We start from the raw sequence: 26,781 nt of genomic DNA on the forward strand, positions 1-26,781 counted from the left end.
TAAACAAAAACCAAACCAACTAGAGCACTAGCTAGATAAGATAAGGTGCAAGTGTGATGTTAAGTGTGATTGCACAACCAGAGCATAAGTAGCCTAAGTGCAGTCCAGTAGGACAAATACTAATTATACAACATCCAAAGGTGATCCTACATCGGTGATAATTTGTCAGAACCTCCGTCAAATCCTTGTAAGCCACCAACAAGCACTCCTAACTAGAACCTGGAGGGGCGCAAAACAGAAAGTGTGAGTGGGCAAAAACAAAGCTTTTCAAAACCATTTCAACATCAAAGTTAGTAACCCCTCACCGTAAAACCTGTATAATTTCCCAGGAAATAGAATATATACATATCTCAAAACCATGCTCAGAATCGTAATATTCAAAAATATGCCATGCCAAATATCTCAAAATAACTGAATAGGTAACTCTAGTGAATTAACTCATGAGAAATAACATATCAGCTGGATCCACCTAAAGTGGCATGTACGGTTGAATCTATAGCTCAAAAAGTATGCCTGCACACGAGTTGGAACCACCTAAAGTGGTCTGTACGACAAGACTTGGTGTAAATAAATACACTCTAGTGCTATGATCACGTGAAGATTGTGCGAATAATCGTGGGTCACCTATGAGTCGGAACCACCTAAAGTGGTCTGTACGACAAGACTATGCACCTAACTTGGATCCAAGGTGAGCATATGGTGCGGAAGGTGAACATCACGTGAAAGACTGTGCCATAACCACGAGCAGAAGCACTAACACTGGGGTGCATGTTTATGAGCTCTCAACACATCTCACATAATCATCAATTCATATAAACAATCTACAACTCACATGGTACTTACCTGAGAGTCTACAACGTCAAATCACATTTATGCATACCATACAAATTCATAATCTAAGCATAACTCAATAGGCATGGGATTTCAAAACATAATTTCATTTAAACACATTTTCTGGGAAAAATACCAAGTATATAAGTATATACAGAAAACCAAAAGCCCACTCATTGATATGTGGAAGGGTCGTAGCCTCCGAGTCTCGCTTGACTGTGCTCGTCCTCAGGATAGATCTCACCTATATGCGAAATTGTTGGAAATGTGCCCTAAAACCAATCATATGATGATACTTTATGGACATTTCACATGTTAAACTAATTGAAGGATGATTTGTGAAAAACATGTTCATTTAAGCAACATCTATAAGCATGCAATTAACAATTAAAGGCGGAATCATGCTTGCATGCACTTAAAAACAAAACATTAACCATGAAATTCAAAGCCTAGTAGATTGGTGAACCAAGACTCAACTCAAATCAAAGTGAGTTGAGAAATTATACCTTTGTAGATTCCTCTTTGCATAAGCAAAGGCTAATCACCCAAAGAGAGGGCCTTCATTCCTTGCATCTTAGATCTATGGATTTGGATGGAAGAATATGGTTTTCCAAGTTCCCAAAATTGAGAACCTCTAAGTGTCTACACCAAGGTTAGATTGGAGAAGAAATGAGTGACCTTGGAGGAGTGGGATTGCTAGCTAATCCCCTCCAAGGAGGCCGGCCTCTTTAGAGAGAAAAGAGAGCTTTGTGTTCTCTCTAATTTCCTAAAAGAAACCCTTTTTGAATTTTAGGCTATAAAGTTCTTTATATAGTCACTTCTTTAAATGACCTAAAGAACCAAAAAACCTAATTCAACACACATGGCCGGCCACATAAGGGATTTGGGCTTTTGGGCATTTGTGAATCTTTATTCATTAAATTGTCATACAACTTAAGTCAATGGGCTTGACGTTCGAAGCCCATTGTGCCTTAAGGTCCAAAACTATCCCGAGGTCTTTAACGAACTTATTCGTTTGATTAATTAACATATTAATTAATCCTTGCCATAAACAATTAAACCATTTAATTATTCTTACTCATCTCCATTGTTTCTTCAATCTCCACCTTACACGGTGTACGATCCATTAGGTTCCTTTTAGCGAGGCAGTGGGCGATTAAAACTCTTTAAAATCGATTGTGAATTGAAACTTACTTTCAATTCTCCCTTTAGTGATTATACACGTTTAGGGCTTCCACAAACCATGAGTGACACCTAGCAGCATATCATGGTTACCCAAGTTAATCAGAAGAGGTAGAGAACCTATTCAGTTTAGGATTACAAATGCAATACGGTCTTTCTCTAATACAATACTCTTGACCACATTGTTTGGTTTGATAGTTTATTCATGTCTACTGTCCAATGTAATTCGTGTGCTTATATGATTACCTTGAATGTGATTTGGAACGACTTCCTAAATCTCATTCATACTCTGGCCAGAGATTCTTAATCATATCATAGAGTATTCTCCCTCAAACAGTTTGAAGGTTAGAGATCCCTTATTGCGCATTCACTTGCCTCCATGGCTAAGTGGCTTAACCCCAACTATGCCGTGGACACCCTCCTTTTGGAGTGACTTTTGACATAATCAAAGATCAAGGACTTAACCACAAGACAACTATGATGCCTCAGGTCAAAGGACTACTTTGCATTATCCCAACCATGAGTTCTCATGTGACATGAATATGAGAACTCTTCGTTGATCGTGTTCAGTGAACTCATTCTCTATTGAGCACCTACGTACTTGTCTTGATGTCACACACACCAATGACTCGAGACTAGTCACTCTCCCTGAGAGAAGACACATCACGTACTGATCTTAACGGACTGTCAATGCCCAATTAGCAATCCTATGATCAGGAACATTTAGGATGTGTCTACGAAAGAATGGTCTCATGAATCTAACTTCTTTAGATCGCATTCTCCCAATCACATATTCCTTGGACTTATCGTTTAAGCATATAACATTTATATGAGATGGCTCAAACAATAATCTTTGCCCTTGATATTAAACTAGATTAGTTTAACATGTGAAATGTCCGTAAAGTATCATCATATGATTGGTTTTAGGGCACATTTCCAACACTAATATAGTTTAATTTAAAGGGCAAAGATTATTGTTTGAAGTCGTCTCATATAAATGTTATACGCTTAAACGATAAGTCCAAGGAATATGTAATTGGGAGAATGCGATCTAAAGAAGTTACATTTATGAGACCATTCTCTTTCGTATACATATCCTAAACGTTCCTGATCATAGGATTGCCAATTGGGCATTGACAGTTCGTTAAGATCAGTATGTGCTATATCTTCGCTTAGGGAGAGTGACTGGTCTCGAGTCATTAGTGTGACTGACACCAAGACAAGTACATAGGTGCTCAATAGAGAATGAGTTCACTGAACGCGATCAACAAGGAGTTCTCATACTCATGTCACATGAGAACTCATGGTTGGGATAATGCAAAGTAGTCCTTTGACCTGAGGCATCATAGTTGTCTTGTGGTTAAGTCCTTGATCTTTGACTATGTCAAAGTCACTCCATCCGAGGGTGTCCACGACATAGTTGGGATTAAGCCACTTAGCTATGGAGGCAAGTGAATGCGCAACAAAGGATCTTTAACCTTCAAACTATTTGAGGGAGAATACTCTATGATATGATTAAGAATCTCTGGCCAGAGTATGAATGAGATTTAGGAAATCATTCCAAATCATATTCAAGGTAATCATATAAGTAAGAGAATCACATTGGATAGTAGACATGAATAAACTATCAAACCAAACAATGTGGTCAAGAGTATTGTATTAGAGAAAGACTGTATTGCATTGTAATCCTAAACTGAATAGGTTCTCCACCTCTTCTGATTAGCTTGGGTAACCATGACATACTGCTAGGTGTCACTCATGGTTTGTGGAAGCCCTAAACGTGTATAATCACTAAAGGGAGAATTGAAAGTAAGTTTCAATTCACAATCAATTTGAAAGAGTTCTAATCGCCCACTGCCTCGCTAAAAGGAACCTAATGATCGTACACTGTGTAAGGTAGAGATTGAAGAAACAACGGAGATGAGTAAGGATAATTAAATGGTTTAATTATTTATGGCAAGGATTAATTAATATGTTAATTAATCAAACGAATAAAGTTCGTTAAAGACCTCGGGTTAGTTTTGGGCCTCAAGGCCCAATGGGCTTCGAACGTCAAGCCCATTGACTTAAGTTGTATGACAAATTAATGACTAATAATTCACAAAGGCCCAAAAAGCCCAATAAAACCCTATGGCCGGCCATATTGATAAAGGAGTGGGTTTTGGACTTATTACAAGTTTGCCACTCCAATGAAGGTAGGTATAAATGTGACTTTATAACCTTTTCTTCATTAGGGTTTCTTTTGGAGAAAATTGGATGAGAACATGTCTCTCCCTTTTCTCTCTAAGAGGCCGGCCACCCTAGAGGATTTTACCTAGCAATCTTACTTCCTCTAGGTCACTCATCTCTTCTTTAAGTACTTCCTTGGTGTGGAGACTTAGAGGCTCTCAACTTTGGGAACTTGGAGAATCCTTTCAACCATCCTCATCCAAGAAATCCATGGAGCTAAGAAGCAAGGAATGAAGGCCCTCTCCTTGGGTGATTAGCCTTTGCTTATGCAAAGAGGAATCAACAAAGGTATAAGATTTCTCAACTCACTTTGTTCTTGAGTTGAGTCTTGGTTCACCCTTCTACTAGGCTTTGAATTTCATGGGTAATGTTTTGTTTTTGAGTGCATACAAGCATGATTCCGCCTTTAAATGTTAATTGCATGCCATAGATGTTGCTCAAATGAACATGTTTTTCACAAAATTTCCTTCAAGTGGTATCAGAGCCTAGGTCTAGTAGTTGGTGAATCCTTTTGGGTTTTGTATTTTCATAGTTTATGATTTGAATGTTGTAATTGTTACAAGCTTTATTCTTGCTTCTTTGAATGTAAATTTTGTTAGAAAATTTGCCATCTCAAATGTTGTAGATGTAGTTCATATGAGCATGAATTTTGGAGCTAAAATTTGGTGCCATGTTTTTGGGGAAATTCGGCAAAATCCAAAGGGTGGATTTTAGGGTTCATGTTTGTCTTGTTAAAAGTGTTTTAAAGTGACATTAGGAACCCCTAAGTACCCTAGTATGGTAATATGTTTCTTCCCTTAAGTTTGAGAGTTTTTAGGGTGTCTTTGGGTGAAATATGTTCATGGAGCTCTTATGGGTTTTCATGGATGTTCTTCATTGTTCTTGTTATGTTTTTGGCAAGAACAAAAAGGTTGGGTATTTTGATTCAAATTTTTTGGTTGTTTACATAAAGTTTTTGTTTGTGATGGATGGTTTGAATTTTCAATCAATACCCATACCAATCACTTACACCTTTTCCTTGTTTCAAGGAACTATGTTTTATGGAAACCTACTTTTTCAAACCAACCCATCACCTTTTCAACCCATCACCTTTCACTTTGTTGAAAAATTTTAAAAGTTTTATGACAAAACTCTCACCAAAACCGGCCACCCTAAAAGTAGGGTATTTTTGGGGCTTTTATGCAATTACATAAAGTTTTGATACTTTTGTGTATTTGTACTTTGACCTGAAAGTTTACGTTTTTACGTAAAGGCCCAAAATCACTAAAGGACAAAATTGTTTTGCTCCTTTAATGAAGTTTTTGCATTTGTTGAAATTTTTTGGGTTCTAGTTGTAATTACATGAAGTAGTGGACTTTTGTGTTTTTACAAAGGGACCTCAAAAGTTTATGTTTTGCAATCTAGCCCAATGGTTGAGGTTATTGCTTTTCGGCCCAAATTAGTTGAGAACAAAATAGTTTTGTATCTTTAAATAAGAATTGGATTTTCATTTCATTTTAGCTCCATTTAAATCAATTATATGGATACAAAAACCAAATGAAAAATGTTGCATTCAAGTTTAATTAGTTAAAGCGTTAATTAATTAAAGAAAAGGGTGATTATGAACCTAAGCCTACGATAATTGAGCTATGTGAAAGACCGTCTCAAATTTGTTTGAACCATGGGAATGTGTAGATTAGATTTTGGTTGTAATTTGTTATGATCAAATATTGTAAAAGAGCATAAGCTCTTCTTTACTTTAAAGTAATTTGTTTTGATCAAATGTTGTAAAAGAGTATAAGCTCTTCTTTACTTTGAAGTACTCCTTTCTTGTTTTATTTGATATGCATGAAATTGGAGTAGTTGGGTCTAACGCCCAATAGGAAAAACACGCCTTAATATGATTAAACGCGTAACTAAAATCAATCACCATCTCTAGACCGAGATCCAACATTAGGCTCGTGTTGGATCTAATCAAAGGTTCATAGTCATCCTAAGGCCCTAAGGCAACTATATAGTCCATCAATGAATGCAAACCTTATGTTAGTAGTACCATATACTCTTGCTTTAAAAACCATTTTGCAAGCATAGTGGGAGTATTATATACAACTAAATCAATCACATGGACCAATAGTTGTAATAGGACCAAATTGTTTTAATAAGATTAAAATGCATGCTTATATGTGATGAGACCTAAAACCCTCAACCAAACCATTATTAAGTTGATAAGCGTGAGAGTGCTTTGAACACTCTTTCGTGGCCTTCCACCGTGGTAGGCTCCAATCGTTTGTGACTCGTACACTGACTTCACCCTATCATGGGGGAGTACAAAGTGCGTGCTTACACTCAGGAGGAGTTCTATATGCATACATGATGTTGTGAAGGTAGGCAACGAGAATGATCAACATCATATCATTGTGAGGTTGTTCTTGAACCCCTACTTGGTGGGAATGACCTAACTAAGTGCAATGGAGCCAACATCATATCATTGTGAGGCTTCATTCTCTAGAGGCCAAATAAGATGGGTACTTGCAAGAGATGCAAATGAGTAAGCGTACTCTCTCATTATTATTGATACTAGCCAACATCATATCATTGTGAGGTGGGCTTGGTAATGATGAGTCTCCCATACCCTACTAAGAGTTTCCTCCAAAACTCTCGAATTCCGATGAGGGATATGGAATTTGCCAAAAATAGTGGGTGGTGCTATTTGATTTAAAGACCCGGATCAAATGGCTTAAAATCAATCAATTTATATTCGTTATGTATTTATTTACCAATATATTTGCAAACGCTATCCATAACTTGACAAAGAAAAGCCGAAAGCTTTAGTTTCCGGACTTGGTACTACAATCCCATAGATTGACTTTAATGGCTTGTATATGTACCTAAGTAGTCTCATCCTCGCAATCTTCCTATTGATAATATATCATTGGAAGAACATGTTAGATAAGTCTATCATAAAGAGGACAACACTTTTAATGTCATAATTCTTCAATTACAAATTGTTGTATGAAGAAGTAAGAGTTGCTTTGAACAACACTTAGTTAATGCAAACACTAGTGCTTGTTTCTTTGTTAAATGAACAAAGAACTTGAGAAGTAAGCACAAGGGCATGGACACTTTATGTGCCATGATTCTTCACTTACAAATTGTTATATGAAGAAATGAGAGTTGCCTTGAACAACTCTTGAAAGTTTGTAATTATGTTTAGAACATAATGGTTGGTTGACAAAAATAGTCCATCAACATGGACTTATGATGATTTTGAATCATTGAGTGTTGAAGTGTTAAACCACTTCACGAGACGGAAACTAGGCAAGGACTTCACTTTTGTGTCCCTATCCAAATCGTTCACTAAGTTTATTGTAAACTATATAGTGAACAATAACCACACGCTCTCCAAATTGTTTGATGTATATAACACAATTGAAATAAGTTTCAAGAGAGATAGTGGGAGTTTAGGGACCATGACTATTGTAGTAAAAGGAGAAGTCAAATGAAGAAGGCGAAATAACTCCAAGGGAACAAACTTTCTTTATGAAAGGATGGACATTGGAAGGGGTATTTGCAAGAAATGTCTTGCAAGTGTCAAGAACACACCTTTTGAAGGTGTTGTAAATTGTTCTTGAATAGTTCAAAACAATTGGTTCTTCTACTTGAATGCTTGATTCCGTATTAGTAACTATGTTTTACAATCGTTGTAAAAGTGTGGCTAATAAGAAGTAGAAGATTAATGAGAGAAGAGAAAGTACTTCACATTCAGAATGTGAATCAAATGTAGATCTCTGCGAAAGCAGGTAGTACTTACTTCCTCATATGAACTACCAAAGAAAATGGAAAAAATAAAGATTGTCTTTACATTCCAATTGAATAAAGGAACTTAATTCCGTATGAGAAATGGATGAATTTTTTGTTTGACAAAACATTGTTATTTATTAATGAATGATTAGATTATTGTAATCTAATTGATTATCTCTATAGGAGAGATGATATGGTAGTGTTAACTGTTTAGAATATAACGATGCTTCAAACCCAAAAGGTTGCGAGGTAATGACTAATCCCAACTGAGTTGTGATACCTCTAGAACATAAATTATGAGTTGGTCATAGATGGATGCTTTGGATCATTAGATCCGGATCCAATGCCTTCTTTCTAAAATTGTATAGAGGCAAAATGTTTGAATCTTTATTCTTTTGGAAAGGAAAAAAGAATGAGGTTAATTCACTTAGATGTTAGTGGCACTTGCCCACAACATAAAACTACTCATGTTGTATGACATTCACCGAAGATCGCTCTCGGTTGGACTATCGTTTATTTTGAATAAACACAAGTCCAAATACTTTGCAAAAGGTTTTAAAGAATTCAAGAATGTAAGTTGATGAGTAAGATGTCTAAAGTATTTACCTCCTTAGATTTGATCCAAGGAAAGGTAACACTTTAGAACAGTTTGTAAACACGGAAATTTTCCTGAAACAAACGAGACAAGAACACGTGTACAAAATAATATTTTGTATTAATGATTTAGGGGTTACAATCTCTCTCAAATTTGATCATCTGATTCGATCTCCGTAAGGTGTTGATTTGTGGATTGTGATGCTGATCCAAGGGTCGTCGAGGCTTGATCTTGGATGAATGGTTGGAAGTTTCTTCAAGGGGGCCTTTTGGGCTTGATCTTGAAGGTTGATGGATGAACTGATCTTCAAGGACTTTTGGGCTTGATCTTGAAGAACTGTTGATGAACAGATCTTCAAGGGGCCTTTGAGGCTTGATCTTGATGAACAGTTGATGGATGGATCTTCAAGGTCTTTTGGGCTTCATCTTGAAGAACTGTTAATGAACGGAGCTTCAAAGGCCTTTGGGGCTTGATCTTGATGAATAGTTGATGAATAGATCTTCAAGGGCTTTTGGGCTTATCTTGAAGAACGGTTGGATGTGTGGATTTGTTGATGTTGTTGATCCAAAGGGCCGTTGGGGCTTGATTTTAGGATGAACGGATGATGAACGATGAATGCTTTCTTCAAGGGGCCGTTGGGGCTTGATCTTGAATTGGTGGAAGTTCCTTCAAAGGGCCGTTGAGGCTTGATCTTGAAGGTTGGGTTGATGAAGAACGAAGAAAGCTTTCTTGATCCTTCAGGATTTGCTTGTGAGCTTTGGAGTTTCAAAGCTTCAAGGTTTTGGTGTGAGGTGAATTGGTTATCAATTGGTGTCCCAAATGAATACCTTGGCTTCCTATTTATAGAATTCCAAAATTTGATTTTTGGGTTTAAATAATCAGATGAAATAAATCATTTCTGCCAAGCGTTGACACATGTCATGTTTGATGACTTTTCTGATGATTCTCGATTTTTTGTTGAGTCACATGCTATGTGTAAAATTTATGTGACACGTGAACGTTGAAATTCTAATTATTGATCAACATTTATTTCACCAAAATTTCGATGTCTACAAATGCCCCCACTTCAAGGCGCGCTGTATACATGTGCTTGTCACGTGTAGGAGATGCGTTTTGAAGTCCCTTAATGTAGATGTCGATCCGAGGGCCATCAAGGCTTGATCTTGAATTAGGCTGGAGATTTCTTCAAGGGCTGTTGAGGCTTGATTCTTGAAGGTTGACTCGAACAAATGGCAAGCAGGCACGAGGTGAAGGTGACGACTTGTTGCTTTGTTCAATCTTTCTAATTCACACCTGAGCAGTTTGGTCAACGATATAATCTTCAAGATTGATGGGCTCTTCTTCCAGTTGGTGACTTGATCTTTAAGGATTTGATTCAAGGGTGGTGAATCGGCACGTGCAGCCCACAATGCCTAGCAAGTCGACCCAAGAATTTGAGGGTCAAAACGAGTCCAATACCCAGAGTGATTGCAACCATGATGATATGAGATACTTTTGATTTTGAAGAAGTAGCGAATGAATCGGCACGTGCTTTGTTGTGCTTATCTCCACATGCTTCAATGTATCATTTTCCCTTGTCTTATTTGTTCTTCGAGCAGATATGGTATCTTCTCTGGAAGCATAAGATGTTGAGATAATGGGTACTTCGAGAGTAGTGCTAGGTAAGCAATCAGGGAAGAGTTCCAGGCAGTCGGTTCCTGACTTGGAGTTTGACTTTCAAGTTCTGACTGATGGCTCTCATTCTTCTTGTCTTGCAGGTAAGAATAAGGACAAATACAAGGACATAGAGAAAGCATGATATGAAATACTCTTGCTTTCGAAGAAGTGGTGGCAATTTTGACAGCGTTGCGTAGCAAGGCTTTGCTCTTCGGTGATGGTGCCGTCAATATGTCATTGAAGCTTCTCGAGCTCTTGGATTCAACTTAGACTCCTTCTGCTAGGTTGGTTGATTGTGCAGGGAAGGGGAGACTTATGCTTGAAGGAAATCAGCACGTTGTCTCCACATGCTTCAAGGTATCATTTTCACTTGCCTTATCTGTTCTCCAGGCAAATGTGGCATCTTCTTCGGAAGTACATCAGCAGCTGAAGACGAGTACTCGAGAGCAATGCCAGGTAAGCAACCAGGCAAAGGTTCCAGCTAGTCGGTTCCTTACCCAGAGTTTGAGTGGAGGTTCCGACATATTGCTTTCTTTATCCTTGTCTTTGCAGGTAAGAACAAGGACAAAGGAAAGGACAGGGCGAAAGCATGATATGAGATACTCTTGCTTTCTACCCTGGTGATATGAGATACTTTTGCTTTGGTGTCATTTGTTTGCAAGGGTATTTCCGAAGAGGAAGAAACTTGAGTATTTCAAGAGTCTCTGCTGGGAGTGCACTCTTGGAAGTGAGGAAGGGTTCGGCATTTTTTTTGCAGCTTTGCCTTGCTATGGAGGGTGAAGGTCGACATATATAGGAATTTCCCAACAGCCAGTAGTGGCACTATTCCTTTACTCTTGTCGGCAACCGTTGGGTAATTGAAACAGTAAGATTTACACGTTTTCAACTTTGTCAGAAATCTTTGGCAAAGTTGCGCGTGATTTCCGCAAAGTTGAGGTTGCATGTGAAGGATGGCGACAAATCCTGAAAAGCTGGTCATTTTGAAATTTAGATAGTGGTGCCTCTTCGATCTTTGAATCGGTGGCCTTGTTGCCTCTTCGATTTCTGAACAAACGGCCCGACTTTTGAAATTCGGGGAGAGGTGCCTTTTTGGTTTCTGAACGACCACATTGCCTCTTCTATTTCTGAATAGGCCCTGTTGCCTCTTCTTTTTATAGAGGCATGAATCGTGTTCAAAAACACATTTAGAGAGTTGCTACCTATTAGGAATTTCCCTCATTTTGTATTTTCTAAGAATTTGACTTACACAAAGAGGCATGAATCGTGTTCAAAAACACATTTAGAGAGTTGCTACCTATTAGGAATTTCCCTCATTTTGTATTTTCTAAGAATTTGACTTACACGACCTCTTCTTCTTTCATCATTTTTGCCAATGGCTTGCCCATCTGATCGTCGTCTTGATATGAATGTTGGGGAAGATGTTGATATGTCTTCTCCAGACAACATATGGCACCCGTCCTTCTTATCCGCCACCAGTCCTCTTACAATTGGGGACTCTATGATGAAGAATGACATAACCGCTATGGTGGTAGCTATAAATCTTCTCACACCCAAGGACAACAGGATCCTTTCCAAGCGGTCTGATGAGCTGGCTGTTTAGGACTCTCTGGCTTTCAGTGTTCAGTATGCAGGCTCTGTATCAAATATGGGCTAACGCCTTCTTGCTGAAACTCGTCAAGTCGAGTCACTGATGGCTGAGGTAGCGAGCCTTAAGCAAGAGATTAGAGGGCTTAAGCGTGAAAACAGAGAGTTGCACATGCTTGCCAATAGTTACTCGATGAGCATGAAGAGAAAGCTCGACCAATGTTTGTGGCTTTACTCCAGAGGCACCTATTGCCTTCGTCCTCTAGAGTTTTACTGAGTGTTGAGGCTCCAAACAATCAACCTCCGGTGCCTCTTCTTCCTGGAGCTTCGTCGAGTGGTGAGGCTTCAAATAGTCAACCTCTGGCGCCTCTTCTTCCTGGAGCTCCACCGAGTGGTGAGGCTTCACACGAGCAACCTTCGTGAAGGCTCATTTCTGTTTGCTTTTTTTTTTTTTTTTTTTTTTTTTTTTTTTTTTTGTCTCATGTAAAATGTACATTTATGTAAATTTTCAGAGAAATCAATAAATGAGGCTTTCTTCATTCAGTATATATATATCTATACATATTTCATATGGTGCTGATCCACCATTCATTTATATATATATATATATATTTTTTTTTCATTTCTTTTCTTGCACATGGTGCTAGATGCACCATCCATTATATATACATATATATATATATATATTTTCTTTTTCTTGCACATGGTGCCAGATGCACCATCATTCTTTTATATTATTATCATTTTTTTTCTTTGCTTTCTGTGGTGCTGATCCACCACTTTGCTCCACTATCTCATTTTTTATTATATTTTTTTTGTATAAATTTTGATGATGGGCTGGGGAATTTATAGGGAAGGACGAAGACGGATGGAGAGCTGCAGTCGAGGCTTCATGACCGACTAGTCGTTTGACGGCGGTTAGTGAAGTTCTTCACCATTGCTGTTTGCCACAGACGTAGAGCTACAATCAAGGCTTTATGAACGGCTAGTCGTTTGACGGTGGTTATTGAAGTTCTTCACCATTGCTGTTTGCCACGGACGGAGAGCTACAGTCAAGGCTTCATGATTGGCTAGTTGTTTGACGGCGGTTATTGAAGTTCTTCGCCATTACTGTTTGCCACTGCCACTACACAACCATTGCACCACCACTGCATTCTTGTTGCCTTGCACCGCCGCCATTGCACAACCACTGCATTTTTTTTTGGTTGCCTTGTAGAGGAAAAGACAGGCGGGGAGCTGTAGGAGGCAAGAAATGGAAGAGATGTGGACAGACGGTGCCAACGCCTAGGAGCTGGGTTCCTCGCTGGGCTTAGGCATTGCACAACGGAGAGGGTGTTCAGATGATGCACTGCCGTTGCTGTTTGTTACGCTCGCTGCACGAAGGCTGCTGCAAGGCTGGATTTGTGGGTGAAAACCCAGGCCGAGTCCTAGAGACAGAGGTGCAGATGCAGTGGAGGATTTTTAACAACCATGTAGGGTCTGGCCTTGATGATGAAGACGAGAAGGATGAGGGTGACCTTGATGTCGAATATGGCTAGGAGACAAAGGCAGCAGCGATACCCAGCAAGGGATGGAGAGAGTAGCTGGAGCTTGAGGTCGTTGCAAGGCGTGTGCATCCGTCACTGCTGCTGCTGGTTCCCAGCCTGCAGGTCCAGGTGGCTATGAGGCACGGGTGGAAGCCATGCATACCTTCGATGATGAGAGAGAGAAGAAGATGGGCTATGGAGATGAAGAGCTATTGAACTGCCGTTGCTGCTCACTATAAGGGACACGTTTGCTGCGAAGGGGAGTGCCGCTCATTGTTGATGGGCCCGCCGTGTTTCTTGCTGCTGATGCCCTCATTTTGTACCATAACTAGTTCGGTTAGCTCGACTCCGACGACGGCAGGATGCCCAGATGAGGACAAGGATGGACATAGAGCATGAATGGGGGAGAACGATCACGACAGAGAAAAGAAAGAAGAAGAGTGTGCACGGCGAGCGTGGTAGGGTCTTGATGAAGCGTCACCGTGCAAGGCAGGTAGCAAAGTCCACCCTATTGCGGTTGAAGAAAGAGGCGATGTACTGTGACCCTATCGGGAAGTTCATCCATCCAGCCAGAAATTCCCTCTTCTTTGCACCACACTTGGCAACCTTGAGGCTCATGTTCAGACACCTCTTGAATCAACATTGCAAGATGCCCATCCAATGACGCCGTAGCTGTGTTACTCGTCGAGTCGAGATTCAGCGAGTTCTTGAGCGACGAGATGGCCTCAGACACGTTTCGGCTCAGCCTCTGCAGCTTCATCTGCATCGCGGATGACTTCTTGACTCTAGCGCTGGGTGAGACCGTTGCGGTAAGGACAACAAACATGGTTGCTGCTGCGATTGGTGGAGGCGTTGATGGCGAGTTGAGGAAGAAGAAGCCGAGCCTGGTGCAGCTTCTGGGGACTTGACTTCGAGGCGTGGCTCGTGAGGAAATGGGAGAGTGTGAGCTGCTGGGCCGCACTGTAGGCCGAGGAGAAATGGGGAAGAAGACAAGCTGGAGTTTGGGCCCGTTGTGGCTTGAGCCCTTTTGCTGCTGGGCCGAGACACTAATAAGGATAGGTCGCTGATGAGGGCTCGGCTTTTGAGTTATGTATATGCATATATATACACACACACACATATATATATATATAATACTTGTATATTCCTTTTTTTTTTTGTAAATACATAATAACATATGTATTCATTTTTTTTGTAATAAAATTAACTCTATTTAAGAAAACACTTATTTTTTTATTTTGATGTGACTGAACTTGAAATTGAATATTCAAGTTTTTTTTTTTTTGGTGCTACTCGCAGTTTTAACTCGTGCAGGCAAGGAGCGCTTGTTAGTGTCGCCTTTTATGCTCGTGCAGACAAGGAACATTGTGCCGTGTTGCAGTTTCAGTTTATGTAGGCAAGGACATTGGTGTTGCCTTTTATGCTCGTGCAGACCAGGAGCTTAGTGCCATGCAGTTTAAGCTCGTGCAGGCGAGGAGCCACGTGTCCTACAGTTTAGGCTCGTGCGGACAAGGAGCTTTGGTTCGTGCAGTTTAGGCTCGTGCGAACAAGGAGCATTGTGAATTTGTCAAATGATCTTGGAGAGGCATTCCTTGCAATCTTCATAGCAAGGTGTCTTGATTGAGTGTTTGAAGAAGTCTTCAGGGAAGAAATCGCGCATCGTGATGGGGACGGACGATCTTTGTGTTGAAATTTCATCATTTTTAACAATTTCCCGATGCTTTTGAGGTTGACAAAAGCTGCTTTGCCCCCTTTTCGGTTGGCGAACTTGTGGAAGAGATGTAGGCTTCATGTGTAATTTCTTCGGAGTGACATGAATCCATCTTTCAACTTTGCTTGACTCGGAGCATGCCCCCAGCGATTGAGGTGAAAACTTTGAGTCGGAAGAGCCAGAAGTGATGGTGGTATTGTTTGACTTCACCACATCGTCAAGATCTAGCTCGATGATTCCTTTCTGAGCCAGCTTCATGATGAGATCTTTCAGCACGAAGCACTTTTCTGTCGGATGATTGATGAAGCGGTGGAATTTACAGTATCTTGGACTGTCGGTACGATTCATCTCTTCCAGCCGTTTGCATTCAGGCAGGTCGATCACATTTTTGTCCAATAGGTCATCCAGCATGGCAACCACATCAGAGTCTAGGAATGGATAAGTCTTCTCCTCAAACTCTTTCAAAGTGCGTCTATGCCTCTCTTGATCATGAAAAGCTTCGCTTTGAATCGTCTTGCCTCATGTAGAGACTTTGACGGGAGCTGTGTTGACCGTCATTGTTTCCTTGGTGGGTTTCCACGCAGTCTTCTCCACCTTTGGCCCAACAACTTTGTCAGTCTTGTAGTCAGAGATCAGTTTATTCTTCCCATGATAGGCGATGCTCAACTCCATGTCATGGGCGTGGGTGGCTAGCTCTTCGAAGGTCCATGGTTTGATGCCTTGAAGGATGTATTGCAAACCCCATTGCATGCCTTGGACACACATCTCGATTAAAGAGGTCTCCGAGAGCCTGTCTTTGCAGTCGAGGCTTAGAGTGCGCCATCTGTTGATGTAGTCAATGACTGGCTCGTCCCTCCACTGCTTTGTGCTCGTCAGCTCTAGCATGCTCACAGTACGACGGGTGCTGTAGAAGCGATTGAGGAATTCCCGCTCAAATTGCTCCCAACTGTTGATGGATTCAGGCTCAAGGTCGGTGTACCAGTCGAAGGTGTTTCCTTTCAGCGAGTGCATAAATTGCTTGGCGAGGTAGTCCCCTTTGGTCCCTGTGTTGTTGCAAGTTTCAACGAAATGGATGACATGCTGCTTCGGGTTTCCCTTTCCATCAAACTGCATGAACTTTGGTGGTTGATATCCCCTCGGCATCTTCAGGGCATCAATCTTCTTTGAATAAGGCTTCGAGTACAACCCGGAGGTATTTGAGCTCCCTTCGTACTGTGCCTTGACGGTGCTGGCGATCATCTCTTGTAACTGCTTGATGGATACAGATCCCATGAGTGCCGCTGCTTGGTCTGGTTCCGGCTTTTCTTCAACCTTCTCTACTTGAGGCTTTTCTTCTTCGTCGCCACCTTTCTTGGAGTCAGAACCGAATCCTTCATCATGCCGTGCCCCTAACTTGTTGACGAGTGCGGCAATTTTCAAGTCTTTCTCTTCCGCGGTCTTTGTGAGCTTTGCAATTGCTTCACTCATTTGAGCCAGCTGTTCTTCAATGGAGGTAATGCCGATGGTCATGACTTGTGCAACCATCATACGCGACTCATCATGCATCCAGGGTGCTGATGAAGGACCTCGTTGGCCACTTTAGGATGTCATCTGATGTGCCTCAACGACATGCTTCGATGCCCCCAGCGAGGTTAGGTTGATGACGGGCTTGCGTCTTTGATGCTCCACTTGCTCCCTCAGTGGCACCGACTTTGAAGTGGTTTGTTGAAGAGTAGTTGTGGCGCTAATGGATGCTTCGTTCATGGCGGAAGTGCTCAGGCTTCTTCCCTTTGTGAGAACGGCTTGTCCTTTGCTTGATGCCATTGATTTTGGAAGTGTGCTTGAATTTCTTGAATGAACGGATGATGAACGATGAACGTTTTCTTCAAGGGGTCGTCGACGCTTGATCTTGAATTGGTGGAAGTTCCTTCAAAGGGCCGTTGGGGCTTGATCTTGAAGGTTGGGTTGATGAAGAACAAAGAAAGCTTTCTTGATCCTTCGGGATTTGCTTGGGAGCTTTGGAGTTTCAAAGCTTCAAGGTTTTGGTGTAAGGTGAATTGGTTATCAATTGGTGTCCCAAATGAATGCCTTGGCTTCCTATTTATAGAATTCCAAAATTTTATTTTTGGGTTTAAATAATCAGATGAAATAAATCATTTCTGCCAAGCATTGACACGTGTCATGTTTGATGACTTTTCTGATGATTCTCGATTTTTTGTTGAGACACATGCTATGTGTAAAATTTATGTGACACGTGAACGTTGAAATTCTAATTATTGATCAACATTTATTTCACCGAAATTTCGATGTCTACACAGTTTCCTTGAAAGATATCAAGGAAAGATGCATCATAAGATAATGGATTTCTCCATTAGGAGAAGAACAAACTTGAGTAAGATTTAGTTCATTGGATGTTATCAATTTACCCATATATAGGATATATACTTCTAAGACAATATGATTGTCAATTAGAGGATCTTCCAAAATTTTCATGACTCCATAGGATGTAGTTGGAAAGAAAGATAAGTCTTAATCGTGTTAAGATTTGGGGTTGTGTGCTAATAAGCAATATTTGTTTTAGAACAATCTTGTGGGATATCCTTAAATTAACTTTTGGATATCACTTCTATAAACCAACTAACAAATGTTGATTGTTGGATAGTTCATTATAATCCTACCATAGGATTTGCCTAAGATAGAGCAAATGAGCGAGAGATAGAACTCAAAGAATGGGTTCTTTGAGAGACAAGATGGTAATCAACAAATATAACAACCTAGTTCCTACACCACAAGCTCCATGGTAGTCGAGAAGGATTTATAAACCATCTCAGTTGAATGATTTGAACTTTATGACTATGTCATAGAGTTACACCTCTTAATACGAAAGAAATAAGAATGAAAATCCTTATGACTACATTGAGTGTACATACGTTATATACTCAAGGAAATGGTAAAGTACCATTTGACCCGAAATAATGAAACCTTCATAGCTAATTGGTAGCTTAAGGTGACTGCAATCAAAGAGATTGGTTGACTTGGAAGAAACCATCTTTGACGTAGTCTTGGTTTCAATTAATTCAAAGATTGTTAGCTACAACTAAATGGTGATTCAATGTTTGGAGATAATATGGGTTTCCGAAACCATTATTAAGATAGTCTTGATAATATATGTCTAAAACTATGAATCACAAGACATGTAAGTTGTAGAGATCCATCCATCATGAATTTTAGCAAGCTAGTGGGAGCTACAAGCGTCTTATGAGAGAAAGATCAAATCTTTTGATTTCTCATAAAGATGTAAATGAATCTTTTGTTTACTAGGTTTACAAAAGATTAGTGGGAATTAATCATGTTCCTAAATTTGAATATATATATACACATATATGATATATTAATTTTGGAAATGAAAAGAATACTTCTTCGATAAAGTTATGACTTTAAACATTCTATAACGATAGAATGTATATGGGAGACATAGTCTATAAACATGGGATGGAAATCTATAATGATAGATTTCAGGATATAATTGGATTATATCAAGCCCTAATGATAGACAAAAGATGCTAGGAAGTTTCTCATATGATGATAAACTTCAATCAGAAGAACAACTCTAGTAAGACTAGGAGGTAGCTCTTCTCAAAGGGAACGTACCCTTTGACTCCCAAAGAAATAATGCGTAAATAGAATCCTTTATGTATACGCAGAAAGGTGATTTATGTATTTCATATTGTATGAAAAACGTTGATATGAGTTGTACCAAGATCGGTGCAAGACGATATCAATGCAAGCCTAGGATCAGAACCATGACAACTGTCAAGTGAATCCTTAAGTATTTGAGAAATAATAAAGGATGGATTCCTCAAGAATGAGGAAGAATTAAAGTAACATAATGGAAACGTAAATGTATTAGATTATGAATCTAATCCATCATTGGATGTTTCTTCATTATCAAATGAAGAGATAATCAAATATCTCTTTATTATGACTAAAGAGATATTTGGATGGAAACATTAAAAGTAATGACTTTAGTGTGTTCCATTGTGAATGCAAAATATATTGCCATATAGAAGCTTACAAAAATGTTGTTTGGATGAGAAAGTTCATTCATAAACTCTCTATTCGGATCCAACCAGAAAGTGTCTCTAGTGTACCGACACTACGACACTAATGGGGCGATAGCTCAAGCCAGGGAATCAAGGTCTCATCATGATCCGAACTCAAATGAGAGACTAAACCACACGATTAAGAATCATGTATAATGATGACGTCGTTATTCTCAAGGTTGCTTCTATGGATAACATATAGATATCCATTCTCTAGGCCTACTACTCAGCCATTTTTGAAATGACTACAGAAGAGGTATCATCATTGATGACCAAGTTGATTGGCTCTAGTGCAAGTGGGAGATTGTTGGAAATGTGCCCTAAAACCAATCATATGATGATACTTTATGGACATTTCACATGTGAAACTAATATAGTTTAATTTAAAGGGCAAAGATTATTGTTTGAAATCGTCTCATATAAATGTTATACGCTTAAATGATAAGTCCAAAGAATATGTAATTGGGATAATGCAATCTAAAGAAGTTAGATTTATGAGACCATTCTCTTTCGTATACATATCCTAAACGTTCCTGATCATAGGATTGCCAATTGGGCATTGACAGTCCGTTAAGATCAGTACGTGCTATGTCTTCTCTTAGGGAGAGTGACTGGTCTCAAGTCATTGGTGCGACTGACACCAAGACAAGTACGTAGGTGCTCAATAGAGAATGAGTTCACTGAATGCGATCAACAAAGAGTTCTCATACTCATGTCACATGAGAACTCATGGTTGGGATAATGCAAAGTAGTCCTTTGACCTGAGGCATAATAGTTGTCTTGTGGTTAGGTCCTTGATCTTTGACTATGTCAAAGTCACTCCATCCGAGGGTGTCCATGACATAGTTGGGGTTAAGCCACTTAGCCATGGAGGCAAGTGAATGCGCAACAAGGGATCTCTAACCTTCAAACTGTTTGAGGGAGAATACTCTATGATATGATTAAGAATCTCTGGCCAGAGTATGAATGAGATTTAGGAAATCATTCCAAATCACATTCAGGGTAATCATATAAGTAAGAGAATCACATTGGATAGTAGACATGAATAAACTATCAAACCAAATAATGTGGTCAAGAGTATTGTATTAGAGAAATACCATATTGCATTGTAATCCTAAACTGAATAGGTTCTCCACCTCTTCTGATTAGCTTGGGTAACCATGACATACTGCTAGGTGTCACTCATGGTTTGTGGAAGCCCTAAACGTGTATAATCACTAAAGGGAGAATTGAAAGTAAGTTTCAATTCACAATCGATTTGAAAGAGTTCTAATCGCCCACTGCCTCGCTAAAAGGAACCTGATGGATCGTACACCGTGTAAGGTAGAGATTGAAGAAACAACGGAGATGAGTAAGGATAATCAAATGGTTTAATTATTTATGGCAAGGATTAATTAATATGTTAATTAATCAAATGAACAAAGTTCGTTAAAGACCTCGGGTTAGTTTTGGGCCTTAAGGCCCAATGGGCTTCGAACGTCAAGCCCATTGACTTAAGTTGTATGACAACTTAATGATTAATAATTCACAAAGGCCCAAATAGCCCAATAAAACCCTATGGCAGGCCATATTGATAAAGGAGTGGGTTTTGGACTTATTACAAGTTTGCCACTCCAATGAAGGTAGGTATAAATGTGACTTTTTAGCCTTTTCTTCATTAGGGTTTCTTTTGGAGAAAATTGGATGAGAACATGTCTCTCCCTTTTCTCTCTAAGAGGCCGGCCACCCTAGAGGATTTTAGCTAGCAATCTTACTTCCTCTAGGTCACTCATCTCTTCTTCAAGTCTTTCCTTGGTGTGGAGACTTAGAGGTTCTCAACTTTGGGAACTTGGAGAATCCTTTCAACCATCCTCATCCAAGAAATCCATGGAGCTATGAAGCAAGGAATGAAGGCCCTCTCCTTGGGTGATTAGCCTTTGCTTATGCGAAGTGGAATCAACAAAGGTATAAGATTTCTCAACTCACTTTGTTCTTGAGTTGAGTCTTGGTTCACCCTTCTACTAGGCTTTGAATTTCATGGGTAATGTTTTGTTTTTTAGTGCATACAAGCATGATTCCGCCTTGAAATGTTAATTGCATGCCATAGATGTTGCTCAAATGAACATGTTTTTCACAAAATTTCCTTTAGAAACAACTATATAAACATTATTTTAAAGCACATAACCAAAATTAGGTAATAACTTCTCATACATTGCTCAATTGGGGTATTTGAATATACCAACGTGATCTACTCAGCCCGACGAACAACTCCATATTTTTAGAAAAAAATTTCGATGTCCCATGCGTCCTCACGAGCCGGCCAAGGCACGGCAACACGCTCCCCCCATGCGTAGGCACATGCCTGGCACACTGACGGATTCCCTAATGGCGTTAGGGAATATTCCGTTAAATAAAAGCATATGCCGTTAAAGATACTTGACGCCGTTAGAATATTTCGTCAACTTTGACGGAATATTCGTCTCCTTCTTCCTTGGTTCGCCGGAGTCTGGCGCTGGTCGCCGCTGCGATCGCCGGAAACTGGAAAAACTTAGAACTTCAATATCTCATCCATTTCTCAACCAAAATTCATAAAATTTGTACCAAAATGAAGCTTAGGATGAGAAAAACACATCCTTACCACTTTTAGGTCCTAAAACCCACTAAATCTCGCGGGGAAAACTTTGATAATCCGACCACCTCTGCAACTCGTCAAACCTGAGCTTCCCGACGTTCAAAACCTTCCAAAATTCTTCCCCGAGCTTCATGAAGAAGTTCTAAGGCTCACTAGAACCTTAAAACTCGATGAAACGTCTGCGATCACACTTGACGCACTTTACCTCACGCCGGAACTTCTGGTTTCTCGGGTTTATGAGGTTCTTCCTCCAAACAAATGGTATAGCTCTACTCTTGAGATTGTAAGGAACTCGAAAATGGTCTCCACGAACTCGATCTATGAGAGATGGAGTTAGTTTGATGGTGACCATACGAGTTGTACGGAAAATGGAAGAAAATCGAGAGGGAAGGAGAGAGAAGGAGTCAGCGATTTGTGTGCGTGTGCGTATGTGTCTGTGCGGTCCAACTTTGGGGTACCAAACAACAACAAAACAATTAACTTTAAGTTCCAAAAACTTAGGAATAAACTAGATTGGTCCCAAACCTAAGCTTAAACCACACCACCACACAATATAACTCAACGTCCACGGGTATTCTAGTAATTTCCATGCTCTCGAGGATAAAATAATATACACATTCAGGACAGGCTGTCACAATTAATATCTAGCTTCCTATTTTTTTTTAATTCGTATAACTATATAAACTTGAGATTGGTAGCTAGGAAATAACATATATGGAGCACAAAATTAAGTAGCTTTGGGAAGCACAAACTTCTTAAGGCTATATTTGGGTGAGGGATACCATGGGATTGACAGTAAATTAATAAGAAATGGATTATTAAATGTTAGATAGGAGTGGTTACCAAAATCTCATATGAGCATTGCAAAGACATGTAAAAGAAATTTGTAAATAGCTTCTTTCAAGTAGGGATTTGCAAAATATTCTTTCATGCTTTGTAAGGGTCATATGATGTTTCCTAATCTCTCTCATCTTACACTTTATGATCATTTTCTTATTAGTTTGGCCTCAATCCTTTTAGGACTTGAAGGTGTCCCACCCAAATATATAATTAAAGAAATATTTAATCATTAATCAGGAGTAGAAATTAAACTCGCTTAATTAGGTTTTGTATTAATTAAAATCTTCTAAATGCCAAATGAGAAAAGTTAATCAAGGGAGGGCCATGACTATTGGTATTGCAACTTATGTTCAGCATATAGACACCAACACACATAAATCCATTTACAAGTCCCGGTTGGGTCAATAAACAATGAAAAAAGGACCAAGGGTTTTCTCAACGGGAATTCTACTTTTCGTTTTTAATTACTCATTTGTCATGGAAGTGTCTTATTTCTTAGGGTGATTTTGTGAAAAAAAAAATCAATAAAAAGTTACAATATTAACAATAGATCAACAATATTTATGTTAATTATAAATAGGTCAATCATGTATTGTGATACTTAAATGCATTTAAAATAAACAAAAATTACAAAATCTGCAACTACAACTGACACCCACTTCAACTAACTCTCTTTCTTATAGTTTTATATTTGGAATAAGTCAATACGGATCAGACACTGCAATGCAGTGTTTGTTTCCTGATTATGTTTTTTACATTTGGATTCAGACACTGAGTTGCAGTGTCCATATATTGGTTTCATTTTTTCTATCACTCACACGCCTTCTACATGTTCCTTTGTACATTTGGATTCAGACACTGCGTTGCAGTGTCCGTTTCCTGGTTCTGTTTTTCACTTTTGGATTCAAATGTTGCATTGCAGTGTCCGTTTCCTGGTTCTAATTTTTTCCATCACTTGCACGTCTCTTACACTTCACACCTCACGCGACTCCTAATTTTACATTTAGATTCTGACACTGTAATGCAATGTCTGTTTCCTAGCTCTATTTTTTACATTTAGATTTAGACATTGTAATGCAGTGTCTATTTCCCGGTTTTTTTTTATTTTTTATTTTTTATTTTTTTAACAATTTGATTTAGACACTACAATGCAATGTCTATTTCCTGGTTCCCCCTTCTTTTTGTTTTTTACTTGTGTAGACTCGTTCATGTAAACATAGGGCGAGAGAGAGTGATAGAATATACATATTCTAACTATTCATTGGATTCAGATTCTCTCAAGATCAGTTCTATATGAATAGAAATCCAACGGTCGAATCCTCTTCCCCCTCAACTACTATTTCTCCCTCGCACCCCCACACCCCACCGTTGTTAACAAACCCCAAATTCAATTGCAAGTCATCTATGCTCTAAGTCTGATTTATTTTTTCACTATCCCTTACTGTTTTAGTTTTTTTATTTGTCATCTCTTTCTTCTTCATTTTGTGATTTCTCTCTCTCTAATTCTTCCATAGTTATGAAAAAGATCTCTACAACCAAAAGACATTGGTTTGCACGACCCCTCTCTTTATTGTTTCATTAACATCGGATGTGATTTTAAGGTTAAGGGACTTGCAACTGAGGGATGTGGTGGTGGTGGGGCTGATTTTGGAGAGGGTAAGTTGAGAGACTTGCAATTGGTGGTTGTGGGTTGGGTGGGTTGGGGTAATGTTGGGGCTGATTTTGAGGTAGGGTTGAATTTAATTTGGAATTTGAGGAGTTGGTGGTGCGAGGTTGAGAGCTTCGAAGTGAGGGAGAAAAAGAAGAGTTGAGGGGAAAAGAGGAAGGATAAGAGATTTTGGCCGTTGGATTTGTACCAATGGATGAGATCCATCAACCCGAAGGATCTCCACAAATTGATTTGGAGATGATCTAAATCCATATTTATATTAGCTTAAGCCCATATAACATTTATAGGGAGAGAATAGTCAAATTATAACTATTTATAATGACTTAAACCCTATGTGACATTCATCATTGACTTATGCCTAATTAATAAAAATAAATCATTGATTAAGTCCAAAAAAAAAATATGTCATTGATATATGACTTACTAGTAAAGTTTTTATTGTGATTAAGTCCAAAGCAAAAATATGTCATAACTTAATAGTAAAGGTTTTATTGACCTTTGGCTAAATTACCTTATTTCTTATTAATGTTTCATGAAAACAATGAAAAAGAAAAACAGATACCAAGTCACATATCCTACAAGATTTACTTCAGACAGTCTTATAATGTAGTCATAGAAATTAGAATGATAGAAAACTATGCGATCTGTTGAAGGTGACAAAGTGTGTGTGTGTGTAAGTGTTCCAAAGATAATCCTGCTAAAATAAGCATAAAATAAATAAAAGGCACGTAAAAAATCTGGTGGATCTATTAGTAACCCCCTAAATTCAGGGACTTCTGCTACTTTCTGAACGTAGAAAAATAATAGCCAGGTAGCTAGCCGTTTAAAGCTGAAACCTCAAACCATTCCAAATAAAGGAAAGTAAGAGTAGTGAATTCCCACAATCATGATTAACTCAGAAGACTATTTCCATGAATCCAAGAGACCGATCGAAAATTCATTGAAACAAAAGACATAAGAAAAAAGAAGCTGAAGAAGAAGAAGAAGAAGAAGAAGAAGAAGAACATATGGGGTTCAGAAAAGAAAAATAAATAAAATTTAAACATGGGAAGTGGTACTAGCTTGAACCAACAGGAACAAATTAAGTTGCAAAACATGGGCGTGATGTTAACGATTTGCTGACCTTTTATCTCCAACAAAGCTCTTCTCATCCAATATGCACTTAGCCCTCCACAACGCACGCAGAAGCAGCTTCGAATCTAAATTAATTAAGGTTCTAAAATTAAACATCGCCGATGATCCTTCAGAAAATCAGAATGGTGGACGATCCCCTGAGTTATTTCCATCTCCAGCCCACCCATCGAATGGCAACTGAACATTTTGCATATTCAGCGGCAAATTGAAGAATGGAAGCCCCGAAGACGGGTCTGGAAAAGGATTGTTCCCAACACTAACACCACCAACTCCACCACCACCGCCACCAGTACCCCCGGATCCCTGGGGATCCTGTACCTGCAACTGCTCCTCTTCATCCAAAGGCAGCCTCTCGTAAGCAACATTAGTAAACGATGAGGCGATCACAATAACAGGCCCTGCCGTGGTCAACTCCCCAACAACGCTTCCCCCGACAACCTGTCCCTGCCCGCCGGCCAAGAATATGGTCAAGCTTGTGGCCCCGGGCGGGGCGGGCGGTGGTAAAAATGACCCTGAAAGGGATAAAATCTCAAACCTTCCATGAAGGGTTACTACGGCCCCTACTGCGGCCGGCTGCCGCAAGGTCACATTAGTAACGGTGCCACTGCCGCTCAAAATACAGATCCCACGCTGGCGGCGCCGAGCGTACGTGGCGACGCAATCAAAGACGTCGCAGCCGTTGCCTACCTCCAGAATATGTGCTCTAAGAGTGTTTGCACTCTCTCTTGTGATGATGACCGGTGGTTTTGGCTTGTTTTTGGATCCTGGTGGACGGCCTCGAGGCCGGCGGGCCACGATCTCTCCTGACCCACCGTTGATGCCTCCGAGGTTGAGGCTACCCTGATGATCATCTCCTGATGAGAACCGGCCCGTTGACCTGTTGGCTACTGCATCGTCTTCAGAATCGGTTTGCTGTTGATGTTGTTGTTGGAGTTGCAAGTCTTGCCTGTGAAGCTGGTGAACGTAGCGAGAAGCTGAGCCTAAATCCAAACCAGCCATGGGCACATCAAAAGAAAAACAGAAAACAAGGAGGAAAATATTAAAAATGTTTTTTTATATAAAATTAATTTATGAAACTGGGAAGCAAATTTAAAACTGATTGTGGTTTTTCAGCTTTTGTTTATTTTATGGAAGTGGGAAAATTTTATATATAGAAAAAAAAAAGAACGGAAAAAAGAAGGGAGATATATAAAGAGAGGGTCTGCTCCAGTACTCGATGTTTTCAAAGAAAACAAAAGCAACAACGACAACAAGAACCAGGAAGATCGAGTGCAGAGAAAGGGAAGGGGAAGAAGAGGAGGGATGAGAGGTTGGGGTTGGGGGCGACAAGGACTCAAAACGCGGTCATTTC

At 39.5% G+C, this 26,781-nt stretch overlaps 1 protein-coding gene across 1 annotated transcript; it reads right to left on the minus strand.

The window, feature by feature from the left end:
- Positions 1-26,781, minus strand: LOC103440245 (AT-hook motif nuclear-localized protein 23-like). Its single transcript, XM_008378910.4, has 2 exons — positions 25,420-26,781; positions 1-219 (listed from the first exon to the last, which is right to left on the minus strand). The coding sequence occupies exon 1, from the start codon at positions 26,427-26,429 to the stop codon at positions 25,548-25,550; it is 882 nt and encodes a 293-aa protein (XP_008377132.2). The 5' UTR covers positions 26,430-26,781; the 3' UTR covers positions 1-219; positions 25,420-25,547.

This window comes from Malus domestica, chromosome 16 (assembly GCF_042453785.1).
Source record: "Malus domestica chromosome 16, GDT2T_hap1".
Taxonomy (NCBI): Eukaryota; Viridiplantae; Streptophyta; class Magnoliopsida; order Rosales; family Rosaceae; genus Malus; species Malus domestica.